A 19054-nucleotide genomic window follows, 5' to 3' on the forward strand; every position below is an offset into this window, starting at 1 on the left:
CTTTCACATATGTAGGTGCTCCTGTGTTGGGTGCATATATATTTTTAATGTTGTATCCTCTTGTTGGACTGAGCCCCTTATCATTATGTAATGTCCTTCTTTATCTTTTGTTACTTTCTTTATTTTGAAGTCTGTTTTGTCTGATACTAGAATTGCAACACCTGCTTTTTACTCTCTGTTGTTTGCATTAAATATCTTTTTCCATCCCTTGACTTTAAGTCTGTGAATGTCTTTGGGTTTGAGGTGAGTCTCTTGTAAGCAACATATGGATGGATCTTGCTTTTTTTATCCATTCTATTACTCTGTATCTTTTGATTGGTGCATCCAGTCCATTTACATTTAGGGTGATTATTGAAAGATATGTACTTATTGCCATTGCAGGCCTTAAGTTTGTGGTTACCAAAGGTTCAGGGTTAGCTTCTTTACTATCTTACTGTCTAACTTAACTCACTTGTTGAGCTATTATAAATATGGTCTGATGATTCTTTATTTCTCTCCCTTCTTATTCCTCCTCCTCCCTTCTTCATATGTTGGTTGTTTTGTTCTGTGCTCTTTTTAGGAGTGCTCCCATCTAGAGCAGTCCTGTAAGATGCCCTGTAGAGGTGGTTTGTGGGAGGCAAATTCCCTCAACTTTTGCTTGTCTGGAAATTGTTTAATCCCTCCTTCATATTTAAATGATAATTGTGCTGGATGCAGTAGTCTTGGTTCGGGGCCCTTCTCTTTCATTGCATTAAGTATATCATGCCATTCTCTTCTGGCCTGTAGGGTTTCTGTTGAGAAGTCTGATGATAGCCTGATGGGTTTTCCTTTGTAGGTAACCTTTTTTTTCTCTCTGCCTGCCTTTAATACTTTGTCCTTGTCTTTGATCTTTGCCATTTTAATTATTATGTGTCTTGGTGTTGCCCTCCTTGGATCCCTTGTCATGGGAGTTCTGTGTACCTCTGTGGTCTGAGAGGCCATTTCCTCCCCTAGTTTGGGGAAGTGTTCATCAATTATTTCTTCAAAGACACTTTCTATCCCTTTTTCTCTCTCTTCTTCTTCTGGTACCCCTATAAAGTGGATATTGTTCTGTTTCGATTGGTCACTCAGCTCTCTTAGAATTCTTTCATTCCTGGAGATCCTTTTATCTCTCTCTGCATCATCTTTTCTGCGTTCCTGTTCTCTGTTTTCTAGTCAATTAATTGTCTCTGGCATCTCATCCATTCTGTTTTGAAGTCCTTCCAGAGCTTGTTTTATTTCTGTATTCTCCTTCCTTAGTTCTTGAATATTTCTCTACAAGTCCATCAGCATAGTTAAGACTTTTGTTTTGAATTCTTTTTCAGGAAGACTGGTTAAATCTATATCCCCAGGTTCCTTCTCAGGGGAAGATGTAGCAGATGCCCAAGCTGTCTGGGTTAGTCTTGTCTGGATCATATTTTTTTTGCCTTTTCATGTTGATAGGTGCTATTAACTGCCAGCTGGGGGGGCTACGCTTTCCACTTGCTACTGGCCTTTCTTTACTGGGACAACTGTGACCCCTAGTGGCTTGTGTTGGGTAATTGCGTGTAGACTGGGTCTTTGTGTCTTGCCCGGCCCATATGGAGGAAGCTCCCTTTCTGAGGGCGTGGCCAGCCTTAGGCTGCTTCTCTGCTTTCGCCTCGCCCCGGTGGGTTAATGGATGGGGGGCTGTTTGGCTGTTTACCTCCGTTAGGGGTCTCAGAGCTGTTGCCCAGGGTGTTAGTGTGCCCAGTTTTCCCTGTAATTTCCAGCTACTGGACTGTGACCTGTGTTGTTTCCGTCCAGCTGTTGAGTCCCTGTCCCTTTAAGACTTTCAAAAAGCACTCGCTTTTCTTTGTCACAGGGGCATCAGCTTCGGGACCCACTCACCAGTCCTGCTGCCCTGTTTCCCTAGTATCTAGGACCTCATGCATGCACTGTGTCTGCGCTCTGGTGCAGATGGCTGGGGCTGGGTGTTTAAAAGTCCTGGGCTCCCTCATCCTCCCTGCTCCGACTCCTCTCCTCCCGCTAAGAGCTGGGGGGAGGTGTGCTCGGGTCCCGCCGGGCCAGGGGTTGTATCTTACCCCTTTCACCAGGCGCTGGGCTCTCACACGTGTGATATAGTCTGGCTGTTGTCCTGTGTCTTCTGGTCTCTCTTTTAGGATTAGTTGTATTTGTTGTATTTTCAAAAATATATATGTTTTTGGGAGGAGATTCCCACTGTCCTACTCACGCTGCCATGTTGGCTCCGCCTACACCGTATCCAAATTATGTTTTTTAAAAGAAGCACTTAACGCAATTACTAATTTGTATGTAATTAGCATTTACATAATATTACCTTTATGCCAGACATTGTCTAAGAACTTTATAAATATCAACTCATTTAATCCTCATAACAAAACAGTGATGTAGACAATATTATTGTTCTCATTATGCAGATGAGGAAATTGAGCTTTAGACAAGACGTATTTTTTTCATGGCCACCCAGCTGGTAAGTGATGGGGCCAGGATTTGGGCCTCAGTCTGGCTTCAGAATATGTGCTCAAGATCACTGTGGTTCTGCAGATTTTGTTATTTATTATTATTATTATTATTTAACTTTTTTCTAAGTTTATAGAGTCATAATTGATAAATAAAATTGTATATATTTAAGGTGTACACCATGATAATTTGTGAAATGATAACTACAGCTAAGTTAATTAACACATCCATCACCTCACATAGTTTTTTTTTTGAAATGGTATGAACACTTAAGACCTATTTTCAGCGAATTTCAGGTATACTATACATTATTATTAACTGTAATCACCATACTGTGCATTAGATTCCCCAGTGTGCAGACTCTTTCAGTGCTACCTTCCTATTTAGTAACATTTGAATTGTCATTTAATTACCATGATACAGTAGTGGATAGAGTGCTAGGATTTGGAAACCTGTATTTGAGACCATTGTTTGGATTGTATGACTTGTGAGAAGTGACCTAATCTCTCTGAATCCCAATATAAATTAAGAATGATTATCCTAGCTGTGTTACTTTCCCGGGTTATTGTGAGTCTCAGAGAGCATGTGTGTTCTCTAACAGTATGTAAAGAGTAAGGTGCTATACAAGCCAACATTATTTATCAGATCACTTAATAATTTTGGTTTATGGGACATTCCATAACTTCTAAATGTGACTATTGATTGGCTTAGGAAAAAGACATTTTAAAATGTAAAATTGCAAACTTCTCAAAATATGACTTGTTCTAAAACATTTAAAATCTAGATTAAAATATAAGTATATATTTTAAGAAGTTAAAAATTTCTAAATACAAAAAAGAAGATATTTCTAATTATGCCTAGATGTAGAAAGGTGTATTTTTAGTATAAGATTTAGATAGAGGTAACCTGTATTTAAAAAGTTTGGATATGGATAGCATTAGTAATTAATTCCATTGGTTCCTATATTTGTTTACTTACAAAGATATTATGCTAAAGACATCTTGGGGGATTCTACCAATATTGTCATTTGTTTAAAAAAAATCAGTGATGGAGTTTAAGCTAAAGAAATAAACAGCATGTAATTTATTTGTGCCTCAACTCCTGTTCAAGAAAAAAGACAGTACAGCCAGAGTTCCAAACCTGTATTTAGTAATTTCTTAGTGTATGTCTTGATGCAAGTTAAAGCTTCTAAGGCCTCAGTTTTCCTTTTTCGTCTGTGAAATAGAGAAAGAAAAACAGCACTTATCCCATGACACTGATATGAGGATTAAGTTAATTAAAACATAGCAGGTGCTTTCATAGTATTTGATGCATAGTAAATAGTTAATACATCCTAGTCATTATTACTACATTATTGCTACAGTTACTGTTTTCATTACGGCTTTCAGCTGGAAAGAGTTCATATCTACAATATGCAGTCTTTTTATGTTCAAAAATTATGGTTATGATATTTCATAGCATATATGTGCGGAGATGCATCTAATCAGTGATGTGCTCCTTTCTACTCTTATCACTTTCTTTTCCTTGCTTAAATATTGCTATCACTAGGACCATTATTTTCTTAGTCATCTGGGGTTACATCTTACTTATTTATGCTCAATGCCACTTCTGTCATGACCATTCAATCATCAAATTCTACTGACTCTTTACCAAACAATATACATTCAGCAAATAACTTTTGGGCAAATATAAACAACCAAACAATGTCCATAGTTTCAGGGAGTTTTCAGTCTAATAGGGGAAACAGACATGTATATATAATGTGATGTTAGAGAGGTCTGTACAGAATGTGCTGGTCAGTTCTGTGAAGGAGTGAACTGCTTTGTCAGTGGGGGTCACACTGAAGCTTTGCTGGCTCTGTCATCACTTAGTTGGCAAAGGTGTCCTCCTCAGTTTTTCTTTTCATCTAATTTCTAGTAATTCTTTATTTACTTGTAAGCTCCATAGCATCAGGGGCTTGCCTGTGCCTTTTTCGTTTGTATCCTTAGTTCCTTGAGTAGAACCTGGCCAATAATAGATACTCAACAAATATTTGTTGATTGAGGGAATGAATTAGGTCAAGGCAGTGGTTATTCCAGGCAAAGGTCAGAGCCTGAGCAAAATTCTAAGGTGTGAAACTACTTATATGCCTGGGAAAATGTGTTTCCAATGGCTGAAGCCAAAAGAGGAAAGCAGAAGGAGATGGAAACCGAGAAGTGGGCATTTCCCACTTCTTCCTCTTCTTCTTTTCCTTCCCCTCCTCCTCCTCTTTCTTCTTATTTATTAATATTATTGGTATTATTTAAAGTATCATGTTACTGTATCATGTAAGTGCATCACAGTTAATTTTTTAAGAAATGGGAAATAATGAAGTAAAGAAATGCATAACAAATTCAACAAGACTTGGTGATCAGTGGATGTGGGTTGAGGGAGAAGGAAGATTGTCTTCCTATTTCTGATCTTTGGGATTACAGTGATGGTGTTTCTGTTCACTGGTATAAAGAACAGTGGGAGATAATGGGTTTCATTTTGAACTCTTGAGTTTTATGAACTTGTCCAGATGGAGATGTTCAATGTAGGCACTTAGAGATACAGGTCTGCAACTCAAGAGAGAAGGTTTGATGGAGTCATTAGCTTGTAAATGGAAGTAAAGTCAGGAGCTCTAATAGTTAATACAGCCCAAGATGGAGGGCAAGAAGGGAAGAAAAGCTGATGGTACAGCACTGGAGAGCACAATAATTTTCTGAGAACATTTAGCAAAGGAAGTTTAACCAGAAAAACAAGGGGTATCAGAGGAGTAAATGGGACCAGCAAGCCGTGGGAGGAAAGAGGTCCATTAAGAAGGGAGCAGTCAGAGTATCAAACACTGCAAGGAAGAAAGAAGAAAGATCTTGGGCTTACGGACAAAAGGGTACTGAAGTCTCTTGCAGTGCTGGTGGTGATATCCTGATGCAGAGGGTGGTGTGTAACTGGGAAGTGGAGGGGCAGAAGGACAAAAAGAGACTATAGATGTGGAGTTAATTAAGAGAGGTCTTTGTTAATTAAGGGAGTTCCTTTGTTTGTTTCTTTTTTGAGGAAAGAGCGGAGGACATTGACAGAGTAATGTCCCGAGTGAGGTGTGAGGGGACGGCCTCCATAATTTAGAGGAAGGCATCAATTCTGAAGGAGTCAGACGTTTCTGAAACAGAATCCTAAATCTACCACTCATTTTCTGAGCAAACGAGCAGGTAAACTTCATGAGCCATAATTCCTTATATATGATTTGGGAAAAATAATAATACCTTTCAGGGTTGCTATGAAAACTGAATTGGTAAAAATTCCCCCACTAGGCACATATTAGTATAATGTGTACACTTGAGATGAGCGTCATTCAAATAGTGACAGATTTCTGAGTTCCCCTCTCTAGCAATGAGGCCCAGAATCTGTTTTTCAAGGACTAAGAAATGGTCTAGTCCTCTATCCTGAATTCAACTACGTTTATTAAATGGACACTACCTGTTTTACATCTGTGTATGTTTTTTCTCTTTTCTGAATTGTAATGTAGGATCCTAAAGCTAACAGAGGAAAAGCCCAAGTCTTAAAGCTTGGAAAGACAAGACAGAAAGCTAATTTATTTCAGTTCTTCTGAAAATGTTTACTATTTTCCTATCATACCATATGCTTTTGGTACGATGAAAGGAGGAGGCTGAAACTAGAGGGAACTGTAGAGGTTGCATTGTATTTTAATTTTTCTTATAAAAGTGAAAAATTGAATTAAGAGATAACAAGGTTAGAGCTGCTTGGGAAGTTGACCCCCTCTGGAGTATTTCTCCAGAGATTCTAGCTCCAAGCTAAAATTCAAATGTTCCTGTATTCCTTCTGTTAGAAAAAGTGATAATACATTATTTACCTAAACTCTGTAATTTTTCCTTTCTCTCTGTTTCTGCTTGGCTTAATGCACCCTATACGCATTTATATGCTCTGGCTTCTATTTCTTTGTTTTATGTAAATTAATTTTCTTCGTGTCTGTGTTCCTTGAAGGCAGTGGGCATGCCGTTCATCTCCTTTGTGTCATCCTTTCCCTCCAGCGCTTAGCACAAGTGCAGGGTACCTGCTCACCACTGAGTAACTATACGCAGTTGACTAACCTGTATTATATAGAACAGATTCTGTACCCCGGTGGACTCAAGGTAGCAAATGTATTAGGTTGCATGGAATACTCTGAAGTTGTTAAGATCTTGGCAAGTATGAGCATGGCACAGAAGTTCATAGATATTGCTCTTCAATGGTATGCACAACTGGGACTACCAGATTCCCTGAAAAGCTGGTTAAAGGATAATAACACTACTTTTAGGTAGCTGTTTGCAATTTGGAACTTAGTTAATAACATGTTACTCATTTTAGTGTCATTAAACCCTGAACACTGGTCAGGGCAAAGCCCTTTTCTCAAATAAGAAAATTGGAGTGCACAGAGTTAAAGTACTTTGTGTTACAAAATTGGTGAGTGGCAGAACTGATGTTTGCAGTGAAGTTTTCTGCATCCAAATGCAGTGTACTTTCCATTCCTCTGCACTAACATAGGACACTATTTTCAACATAATAAAACTCTTTGGGACAAGAGGGACCTACTGCTATGTCCCCCTGAACAGGAGATATTGTGATAAGGAGAGGATCTTAATTCAAAGTTTGATGCATTACAAATTTATTTGTCAAAAACTGTTTTTTTTCACGTGGACTTTTTCCCTAGACATAGTTTCAATAGTCTCCTTCCAGAATTTGGGTAAAGAAACAAAATCTGGCAGAAGACAAGAACACTCCGTCTTCAGTCAAAAGAAAGGGTTAAATATTGACCCTTTGAAAGTTTAGAGTAGACAAGATTCCTGAGTTATCTAGACACCAAAAACTAGACTAAAAGGCTCTATTTCCTCCCTAATGACTTTTTCAGCTTTTAGGGAAAAGTTAAGGGGTGTGTGTCTGGGAGAAGGATTAAGGAGGGGAGAATAGGACTCTTTCCTTCTAAGAAGCTTTCTTAAAAAAAAAAGGGAAAGAAAAATAACCTTTTGTTTCTGTGATGAAGCCCCATTTATGTTTAAAACATAAATGAAATATTTCAAGGCACAGAAGCGCATGTTCTGATTTGGTTGTTTACCATCAATCAGACCGTTGCTTGGCAGACACTGGATGGTTATGAGCCTGAACAAGCTGAAAAGGGGCAGGAAAAGAAGTGGAGGCAGCATTCTTCCTATTTAAAGCTGCATCGCTTGAAAAAAGTTTTCGCAGACTGTGCTGGAGCTGGTGCTGAAAACAGGGGTTTGCAGAGGCTGCCCTGGGGCTGGTGCTGAGAGAGCCCACAGCTGACTTCATGGTGCTACAATAACCTTAGAATCTACTTTTGACTCCCAGAAGGACCCACATGTCTAATATTTAGACATGATGGTAAACTGGGTGGAAGCAAGACCTCTCCTCATTCTTACTGTTTTACTAGGGCAGTTTGTCTCAATAAAAGCCCAGGAAGAAGGCGAGGATGGTGAGTTTGCCGTTTGCTTTGCTTGTGTTTATCACACGGTTTGGGAAATAGGTGGAATGTTAAGCCTCTGGAAGACCGTGAAGAGGAGGCTCTGGTTTGAAGTTGAGGAGGGGGCTGACAGATTTGCACCTGGAAAATGGCTCCGAAGACGATCGGGATGTTTGTAAATCTGAAGCTTCTACACTGCTGAATATTTCTGGGGAAGCCTAGAATAAGTCCATTTGCCTGAATGTGGGGAGTGGGAAGTTTAAAAGAAAAAAAGAGCGTTTAAAACAGAGCACTAAAGGCACTTTGGATTAGAGAGTCCTGTTCTGCGGGCTGGAGTTTTCAAAGCAAGGCAAAGTTGCAGCAGAAGCTGGGTAGGGTGGAGTCTTTTTCGTACTGAACTTTAGCTGCTTCATACAATTCTTTGTTTAGGAAAACCGCTGCAGCCACTGTGATAACTGGTTTTTCTTTGTCTTCGGCTCCTTATTTTTTCTGTTTACAGACTTTTACTTCTTTCCCATTTTCATTTCTGATCTTAAAATCACTTTTTACTGAGAGACAGTCTCGTTTACTCTCCATGACAGAGTCTGATAGAAGCCAGATTCCTTAAACAGCGGTATTTTCCTACCCTACTGACTTGATTATCAGGACAGTAGTGGTTCCCTGTTGGACGGCGGAAGGCAGGAAATTGGTGATGATTTATATATAATTTATTTGTCATAGAGTGTTTGTACGGGCATTATCCTTTAAGTTAATTCAAGTTTAAGTAATAACAAGTTTCTCTTATTTTCCTTAAAGCAAATCTTACCGGATTACCAAATTTTTTTCCTGTGCAATTTGCATATGTTAGGCTTGGGTTATATGGTATGGTTAAGCAAAAATGCATGGCTGCTATAGAATATAAGGAAAGATTTAAATTGGTTCCACTGATTATTAAATCCTTAACTCTCCAGAGCTCGTTTCATATATAGACATGTACTATTCATAATAGGCCATTATAGATTTTTATTGCTATTTTCTGTTATTGTCTTTCAAATATATTTGTGCATATATATATATATATATATATGCACAAATATATACACATGTACAAATAGTGTATATGTATGTGGATAAATATATATGTATATATATTTGATGCCTGCTTCTGTGTTTTGCTGTAAAGATGTTCATAATGCTAATACAGAAATCACAAGGTCTAAAAAACATTTTAAGAATCTAGGATGAATACCCAACAATCTGCCCAGAGTCCCATAGAGGGGGCACTTTCTAAAATCTTGTACCTTTTCATGCTACTTTTTATGTTTTAAAAATTGAAGCATTTTATCAAAGGTAAAAGCTCTTTTGAGTTCCTGTGTAGTGGCATGAAAAGCATGCATTTTTGGAAGGGTAGGGAAGATAATTGGAATAGAAAGTGCAAGTCAGGAAAGAAGAGAAAAAAATACGGAAAAATTGCAATAGAAATACAAAATTTGTATTATAAAAGGGACAGTTAATTCCCCTCCCCTACCAAAACAACCAATTTTAACTAAAAACTTAACACAAATTTCCTTGTTAATATATTTTTAAATAAATAACTTATAAAGCATGCAAGTAACTGAACATGTAAATAAACAAAAGGAAAGTTTCATAAGGTATATAGAATAGGCCATATGTTGTAGAATTTCCAAATAGTTGTAATTACTCTATAGCTGTTTCTGAAAACTGAGCAATTTAATTTTCCTTAATAGTGATTTACATAAATGTTAGGAATGTGATGCTTGGTGCAGAAAAGTCCCCAACCCCATACCAATCCCTCTCTTCTGCATAAAATCAAATAGCACAGAAACTAATTCCAAAATCAGATTTTACAGGAAAAGGACAAGTGCTTGCATACATATTGTAGGAAATAAACTCTGTTTATTCTTCAACTTAGGAGTACAAATGTGATAAGAATTCAATAGCAAAAGAAAGTAGTTACGGCCCTAACAAAAGGTAATATAGAAAAGAATTCCGGAGTTTAGTATAGTCAGAGCTGTAATTAACTTGTATTATACTAACTTACCAGGCATATTTTGGTTTAAATTACATTGTATGGATACTTAGCAATACTGTTCAGGCTTGTCATAAGCTTAATAAAAGTGTCAGAATTCTGAAACTCCATGCAATTTTAAGTTTGGGGAAAAATAAGCTCAGATAAGTGCTTTAAACTAAAGAAATGTCTAAGGCACACATGTAAAACCAGTATGTTTTTAAAATTTTAGCTATAACTAAGTCATATGATATGGTATTGACTTTGTTTACAAATATGTCCTTTTTGAAATGTAGAGACTTGTTATCACATGTAAGTATACATTTACAAGCTTTTATTTTTTTCAAGATTACAGGGTATATCTTTCCTCTGTTTGACTGGTTATTTACCAGAAATATAAAACATAAGCATAATGCCTACCTGATAGAACTACTTATGAATGAGGAGATAACAGTGAGTAAATAAAGTTTTATGCCTGTTAAGCCAGAATTATTACTACTTCTCACTAAATTTTAAGAACTGAATTGATTTTTTAGCTTTTTAAGAGCTGAAAGGAGAAAGTTTGGGAGTTGAGCTTACTTGGAACTGTTAAGTAACAAAAGTCAGAGTTAAGATGACAAAATCAACTTTTCATGAATTTGTGTGGGTGTGTTTTTCTTTGGGGTGTGTGTGTATGCTTTGAAAGGTTCCCTATATGTTTTTTTTTTTTTGTAGGAGAAAATGCTCAGTTTCCTTCTTACCTTCTATCCTCATATCCCTAGGGTATATAGTCTTTGATGTTATTGCCCTAAATGGCTGCTGGAGCTCCAGCCCTTTACATTTACTTTCCAGGCATCCGGATAGAGGATGGGAGACAAAGGCTGTGAGTCTGTCTTTTTCCAGTGGGGAATATTAAGTTTTTATGCCATTTCAGTTTACCTGTAGTTGGCTAGAATATAGTCATATGGCCACACAAAACTACAAGGTGGTGGAAATGTAGCACTGGGTACATTTAACTGGGTTGCACCAGCAGTGTACTCTACAAAATAGACTTGTGTTATGAAGGGGATTTATAGGCTCCCCTCCTTTTCAAATATCCTAATTTAGTAGGTTTTGATGGGATTTGGGAAGCTTTCTAGGTGATTCTGATTCACCTTGGTGAACCACTATATTAAACCTTTCCCAATATTCTTTTGTCTTGATGTGGACCAGTTGGAAAAAAACACAAGGTCAACAATTGACCCATTTTAAACGTTTTATGAATGCCATATAAAGGCATGAATTAACCTTCAAATAGGGGCAAACTGTTTAATTAAAAGAGATTTCATTCTGTAGTTATAGGCTAACATAACTTCACTCTTCTAAGTCCCAGTTCCTCAAAATAAAGCTTTCTCTGCTATTACCTTACATCTGCATTATGTACAATTCTAGAATGATTTACACAATCATTTACATATGAGAGGAATAGTAATGATAGGGGAAAAAACTAAAATTGTTAACTATTAATTGATCTAGTGTACAAATTTGGGCAAATTGCACAAGTTTATGTACGACAATGGGATTATTAGGAGGCTACTGACAATTCAGTTTTCCTCTAAATTTCTTTCCATGTAAATGTCATGTGTATTTCATCTAAATCTCATGTATACCTGTTGAATCATTATATTCAATATTTAAAAGGGTATCTACTCTTGGCATTTGTATGGAAAATTTTGCCTTAAAGTTGTGATCACATTGGCAACCTTAGTGTTTTTATATTATTTTATTGATCATGTTTAAAATCTGCATCTGGTCCATCTCTGCTATTTAGCAGTTTTTGCAACCTACAGGGATTTCTTTAACCTTATAGTTGGGGGAGATTATACACACTCCTGTCAACCTGTTGGGACTTTTAAGAGTATCATATGGGAACTTTATCTGAAGGTAATTTTAGAGCACTTAAATGAGACCCAGAAAATGATAATACAATCTGATTTCAGTCATCACAGATATAAACCCTAGTGGTATGTTTTTGACTTTCACCAAATCTTTGAATGCTTTTTTAAATACCTTCTGGATTTGTTCCTCTGTATTTTGTCTGTTCTCCATCTCCTGGGGGGAACTTGCTCCATCAATCAAGCTCTCTTTTCTGTAACTTCAACCATTTCCTTTCTATGGGCTCTTTACCTTTACTCTGAAAACAAGCTCAGCTCTCTTCCAGGGACTGTGTCTGCTCCCACCCTCTCTTTATTCTTAGCCCGGCTGTTTCAAAGGAGCGGAATAGTTTTTCTGTCTCTGCCTCCAAGCCTAACTCATCTCACTTCATTTTGCCTTGTTCCCCTTCCATTCCATTTAAGCTTGTCTAATAAGATGAGGACTGAAATGGGTGATGTTTCATTGGGCCCCTTTCACTTATTAGGCCTTTCTCCTTTATTTAATACAATTGATCACTCCAGCTTTCCTGAAACTCGGCTCTTTGAAGGTCCTTCCTTCACCTGCCTGATCATTCCCTTTCAGCTTCATGGACCCCTTCTCCTCCTTTATCCCCTTAGCACTTAGTTTTCTCATATAATTTAGATCACTGGTCCGCCCAGCATATTCTCTTACTAGATCATCTAGAAATTTTTTCACTCTCAGGGGTTTGCTTAACAGCTACGTGTGAATAATTCTCAACTCTCTGTTTAACCCTTTCCTTTCTCATGAACTTCAGAATACTCAACTTCCCACTGCATAGGCCATAACCACTTCAAATTCAGTGTATCCAAAACTCAACTCATTTTCTTCCCTCCAAGACAAGATCATCTTTCTTACGTATTCTTTATATCAGTTAATGGCAACATCATCATTCTACCTGGCCATCAGTAGATGACCAAACTTCTATCAATCACTAAATCCTACCATTTTACCTGCTAAATATTTCTCAAATGTACCTCTACTCCCTCTCTACTATAAATGCTTCAGTGGAGGCCCCTTATCATCTATTCCTGGATGACTGTAGTGGTATTTAAATTTGTCTCCTTGCCTCCCATGTGGCCACACCCCGCCCTCATGTATATATAGACCCTTTTTGTTGCCACTGTGACATAAAACTAAAATCTGATTATGCCATTACCTTCCTTAAAATCTTCTATTGACTCCTATAGCTTGAAGAAAGAATAATGTTCAAGCTCCTAAGCTTGGCATACAAGAACTCCCATGATCTGGCCCTTTTCTAGAATTTTACTCATATCAGCTGTCATTTTCTGCTTCAAAATGAAGAATTTCTTGTAGTTCTCATCTTGTGCTACACACACACACACACACACACACACACACACACACAGTTTTCCTTTTTTTACCTCTACTTTCCAGAATCTACTTCATGTTATAAATTTATTTTATGTTTCATGTATATGATAGTTATTCTGTGCATATATACCAATTGAATATTATTTTTGAAAACCTAAAAAAATATATTTCATCATTTATTCATTCAAATATGAGTGAACTAATTCAAATTCAAGTTTTTCAACTTATATTTGCATATCTTTAGTGCTTTTCTTGACTTCTCTATATCTTAGTTTCTTCATCTATAAAATTAGAATATGAATATTTACCTCAAATAATTATTATGAAGACTATCATGTATATAAACCACCTGAATAGTAGTATGGGCCCCTCAAAATAGTAGAAGCTCATTAAATGATAGTTGATATTATTTCATTACTATTTAATAATATAGCAATAATAAAAATACTTATTGGGTAACTGAGAATCAAAATGTTAGATGTTATGGGAAAAGAAACATTTGCTTTCAAAGAGATTGAGTCTAGTATAAAAGTGCCCATTTAAAAATTTTGCTCTTCAAATAGAGGAGCTTTATTGTATTGTCTCCTTGCGTAGGTTTCCTACAGGAAAAAAACAGAAGAAACAAGAACCTCTTTCCATTGGAGACTTTCTAATGGCCATGTGGTTTGAAGCATCACTTCCCCTCTTCTGTTTCACACCCCACACACGTCACTCTCTGTGCTTGCTCTGTGTGTGAGCAAGTCAAGCACAATCCATTCCATGCCCCAGTGCTACCTCATGCCTTTCTACCAGCTCTGTCTGTTTCAGAGTTTATTTTCTGAAAATATGATAGTCATAAAAGTCTCTATTAAAAATTGGAAGCATATTTTCCACACTGCTTTGCTCTGGATTCCATTTGGAATTAGAGGAATTGCTTCACTGCACAGGGATTTACAAGGCAGCTCCCCAGGACTATTTGGATACAAGTAGTGGGGGTGACCATCTTTTCCCAGACTTCACAGCCAATCTCTTCATTTTCCAAAGGCTGCTGGTTTCTTCACTCCCTTCACTCCCAGAAGATTTTTGTGAAATTGACTCCAGAAAGCAGATGGGGTAGTATGTAGACACATTATTCATACTCATATTTTCCTTCCTTTGCTGCAGTTTTCATTCTCAGTTTTTCAAACTTAAACAAAATGATGGGTTTGACATGGAAAGAGGTATACACATGGAAATTTACCAGATAATTTGTAGCTATGAATTCCTGTTATTAAATATTAGTTACTCAGTATGGTTATTCTTGTGGCTGTCAGCTTTAGGTTTTTTGATTATGGAATTCTAAAACTATGGGTGGTTTCCATAGCAAATACTTATAGAACTTAATATTTTCATTTATTTTAAATAACAGTTATTTAACTGCTGAGTTAGAAGAACCACCAGATTCATTTGCTAGTTTGGAAGTATCTTTAAGTCTTTGTCATTCTTTCCAGAACTTTATATTGAAGAAATAACTAAATTACAGTTTAATGCAGAACATTGTGTTTCTCATTTTAGTGCTAAATTTTTAACTAGACTTTCTGGTTGGATGGACTGGTGTACAATGAGGTTAACTGATTACCAATGGGAAGGTGAACTGCAAAAAAACGTTGCTGGTTTTCTGGTTTTTGGCTGCAAACACAAAACCTCTGAAGTTTTGTAAAGAATCCTTCTACTTTCTTTTGAGAGAGAAGAAAGACACTGGCTGTTGTCAAAGGCAAATGAGTGATTCTGACGTAAGAATTGTCTTTTACACAAGTTTGTACCGGGCTAAAAAAGGCATGGGTCCAATGAAAGAGGAACAACTGACCATTCTGTTAGGGAGCTTGTGTTCAAGCCATAAAATGCTACAAGAGTTATGTCTTTCTGAGTGTTCACAAAAAAAAATCTCACTTCCTCCTCCAACCTTTCCCCATTTTCCTTTAAGTCTTGATCTCTACTGATTAGGCATGTATTGGTTTGTGCTTTTATTTTATTCTCTTTGGCATAGTAAAACAGAACTGTATTTTTCTGAGAAACAACTGATAAATTCCTGAACCAATGGAGTTCTCATTAGTGTGGAAAGATTTAAGTATATTGTTAACATAGTGAACATAAGTTTATCTGTTAGTTCGACTTTTTTAAAAAGGGGAGCGTAATACCTTTTTGCAGAAAATAATACAGTATGAAACAGAATTAGTTCTATAGAGATAAATCACTGAGTACATTCAAAGTTCCACCGGTAGTGTTTGTGTTGGGTATATGGAGGATAATGAAATAAAATAAAATTAGTATTTTTATAATAATCAAATTTTTAATGATATTTTGGTATATTCAGCATATTAATAAGTAAGTTTCATAAACTTGCCAAAGGTACATTCACCTGAGCTACCTTGCACCCCTTCCTCATCTGTTCTATGGATGTACTATTACTGAAGTCCTAGAAGGATGCAGGTCCAGTTCCAGGAAAACTATTTTGAAATAGATTACTATTTTATTTTATTTTTTAATGCTTTCAACATCCTTTCTGTTTGAAGGAAAGGCATTCAGGATTCTGCGTTAGAATCAGGGTCTCACACTGCAGCTCCATCTGATCTTGTCTTCCCAAACTATGCAAATTATAGACTTTTCTTTCTAGCCTATGAACAATTTATCTGTTTGGTGTCCTCTTCTTTCCTAACTCCATAGGGAATTAATATACAACACATGCCCCCTCTAGTTATTATTCTACTGCAAGGGTTTAATAATCTTACTCTGTAATGCAAGCTCATTTTATGGTAATTTTCTCTTGACAGTCTTTCTTCAATATTCTCTGGCCATTAGAATCAGCTGACATCGTGGCTCTGGGTGAACCCCAGTATCAGATGGACTATGTGGTTCACACTATAGATAGAAGAAACACAGCTGTCATGGATATTTTGTACTTGTTCACAGAGAGTTCCGCAATCAAGACATTAAAATGCTTGAAATCCACTCTAATAAAAACTGCCTTAGTGTAATCAAAATGAAAATTTGCCCACTGCATTCCCACTCTTTCTGAAGAGGATTTTTGAGTTTCTATGGGACAGAAGCCTGTAATAGTGCATCATATGGAAGGCATAGTGCAGGGAAGGTGGGTTCTCTGTGGATACACAAGGATATGGATGAACAGTTGGCTCAGCTAATCTTGTTGAAATACACTAAAATGTAAGGCTGTAAACTAATCTGAGTCTCCATGACCATACCTGTATCATGTCTTGTGGAATTTATTTAGAGCATTTCAAAGAGATTGGGAAGTTTGTGATATCTCTTCATTTTTTTCTTTGATTCCTCCAATTTTCTTTTTACCCCATATTCCTAAAACATAGTCATATTTCTGTTCTTTTGAGCTGACAACATATGTATCATCAGTAGGTCTACAGGTAGTAGGAATATGACATTGCCTCACAGTGAGATCTTTTTGATTTCGGGAAATTCCCTCACTTCCCAACTATTACTATTTTTCTACACTTAGAGCCTTTAACAGTTAGAAATTTCTTCATTTAGAACTTCTCCTTTTCCTTTTCCTCAAATAACAGAGCATCAGTATTTGAGGCCTCACATTTGAGTCCTGAATTTGCCATTTGCAACCTTGTGATCTTGAGCAAGTTAACTGATCTTTGAGTTTCAGTTTTCTCATCTGCATCTTGAAGAATTGAATAAAAATTTTTGGCACTTGATAGGCACTGAAGAAAAGTGGGTATTATTAATTTTTTCAAGACAGATTCCCTGATTGGGCCATTACATATTGTTTCCTCCATAACTGAAATAATTTTCATCAGACCATTCACAGTGTAGCCCTGGAGGGAAGGGGGTGTTCCAAACCAGGAACAAGCTCCAGATGAATCTGCTGAAACCGAAGTAAGTCGGTTTGGAGAAAGGTGTTATTTCTTACAGCTCCCCTGGGTTCACTATCCAGCTCTGCTCAGTCTGTCCTATGCACGCCCTCCCCCTGCCCACCCTTCCAGCAGGAGCTCCATGGGTGGGTCTGTGCTGACTGACAGGCACCAGACCAATTAGGCACCCGAAAGGGAGGTGTGGGAGAGAATGGCAGTTTTCTCTCCACCCTATGCCCTGAGGTTCCACTGTGATAAACATACACATGCTGTGGTGTGTAAATGGACTAAGACCAGTCAGTAAATTCTGGAAATTCTGGGTAAAAACCTTCATTTACTCCATACCCAGTTCAGTAGTAAGTTTGGAGTGAAGAGGTTGGGGGATTGTGACTCCTGGGCATCTGGGGCAGAACTTGGGGTGAAGGGCATTGGGAAGAGGTAAAATTGGGAGTTTGAAATGACAATAATGAATTTTTGTTTATCTCATGTTTTGCCCTTGGGCCAGGCCTGTGCTCAACTCTTGATTATTCACAAAACAAGTCAAGAAAAGCAAACCATCAAAAACCCTGGAAGTTCTGCTTTGGTATTAGGATGCACTTCACAAACTTGGCAGTGCATAAAACATCTGTTTACTTTCTTGATATTTTACTGGTGTCACGACAGACTTATGTGAACCCAGGAAGTTTTGTGAGGGATGGCATGGGCCTACACCTGTGTGGTCAGTGAAGAGTAAGGAGCTCTTGGAACTCACTCAACCCCTACCGATTCCGCCCCGCAGTAGCGCCCAGGGAACACAGGCCCTGAGTTAGATGACTGGACTAAAGTCATGACTCCTTATAAATTCCTTATAAATATAATGCATTGGAACCTTAATTTTCTCATTTATAAAATAGGAATAATACTTTTAATTTTATTATTTCATAGGTTCAAAATAAAGCATTCTTGTCTGTGGAAATTCTTTGTCTGCTGTAGAGGTCTATAGAATGATGGTGTTATTTTAGAATATCTTTACTGAGATGAACAGTTAGCTGAATGCAAAATCAATTATTTCTTTTAAGTAAATGATGATGATACTTCAAAGGAATGTAAGACTCTTGGATTAAGGAAAGTAAAATTCCCTGTTTATATAACTGTCTAGTAACCTCCTAAAGCCCTAAAATAGGAATTAAATAGGAAAAAGTAAGAATGGGGGCTTTTAATCGAGGATAGTAGAACAGATGGTAAAAGAAAAGGTGATTTTTCTAATATAACCAAGCTGCAGTGTCTACATAAACAAAGATGTAGCTTCCTGGCAGAAGACTCAATCCACTGCTTTGTGCCTATTCCTCTCTCATCAGGAAGTCTGTCTCAAATCAAAGTCAAGCTCCAGGGCCTGTTTATAGCATGGTATCCCTTTTCCCTGGGTCAGAAGGTGACTTTGAGCTAGAAATTTAAACTGGTGACAAATATCCACAGCAATCTGAGCCAAGTGTTCGGACAAAAGTTCTATCACCCCTCAGGCCTGCCTACTTTCTGGTATATTTTAAGACTCTTTGCTTGTACAAAGAGAAACATGCAGTTAAAGAGAGGGGGGCATCAACTAAATTAAATAAAGTCTTACTTCCTTTCATGGATAGAGTGTTGAAATAATTTTAAAGAAAAGCTTCTAAATTAAAACCGGACCATGACACAGGAAATCTGCTTTCTAATTGCACTGTCATGAACTAGCTTGGTAATTTTGTAGAAGTGACTTAAATTTTCTGTGCTTCAGTTTCCTTCATAATAAAACCTGTGATACATTAACCAGGGCCACTTCCTGCTCTGAAAATCTATGACTATATAAAGTTTATGTAAACTTATTTCACTTAGATCAGATTTGTGCTATACTACTGTGGAGACACTCGTAGACATGTCATGTACACACTTAGGTCGTGAGATGTGAAGACACTTTATACACACTTAGGTCGGTTGAGGCATCATGCATAATCTCAGTAGGTAATATGTTTTTATACATTTAAATAAGGATTTGAAGTTTGATCTATA

The 19054-nt window shown here is 37.2% G+C and overlaps 1 protein-coding gene across 1 annotated transcript in view; it reads left to right on the forward strand.

Annotated features, from left to right (window-relative positions):
* Positions 1–7664: 7664 nt before the first annotated feature.
* Positions 7665–19054, forward strand: part of COL5A2 (collagen type V alpha 2 chain) — a 149716-nt gene continuing 138326 nt past the window's right edge. Inside the window, exon 1 of the mRNA XM_037015092.2 lies at positions 7665–7942. Coding sequence (XP_036870987.2) covers positions 7846–7942 — 97 coding nt within the window. The 5' untranslated portion in view covers positions 7665–7845. The remainder of the gene's footprint in view (positions 7943–19054) is intronic.

The sequence above is a fragment of the Manis javanica genome, chromosome 12 (assembly GCF_040802235.1).
Source record: "Manis javanica isolate MJ-LG chromosome 12, MJ_LKY, whole genome shotgun sequence".
In the NCBI taxonomy this organism is placed as follows: domain Eukaryota; kingdom Metazoa; phylum Chordata; class Mammalia; order Pholidota; family Manidae; genus Manis; species Manis javanica.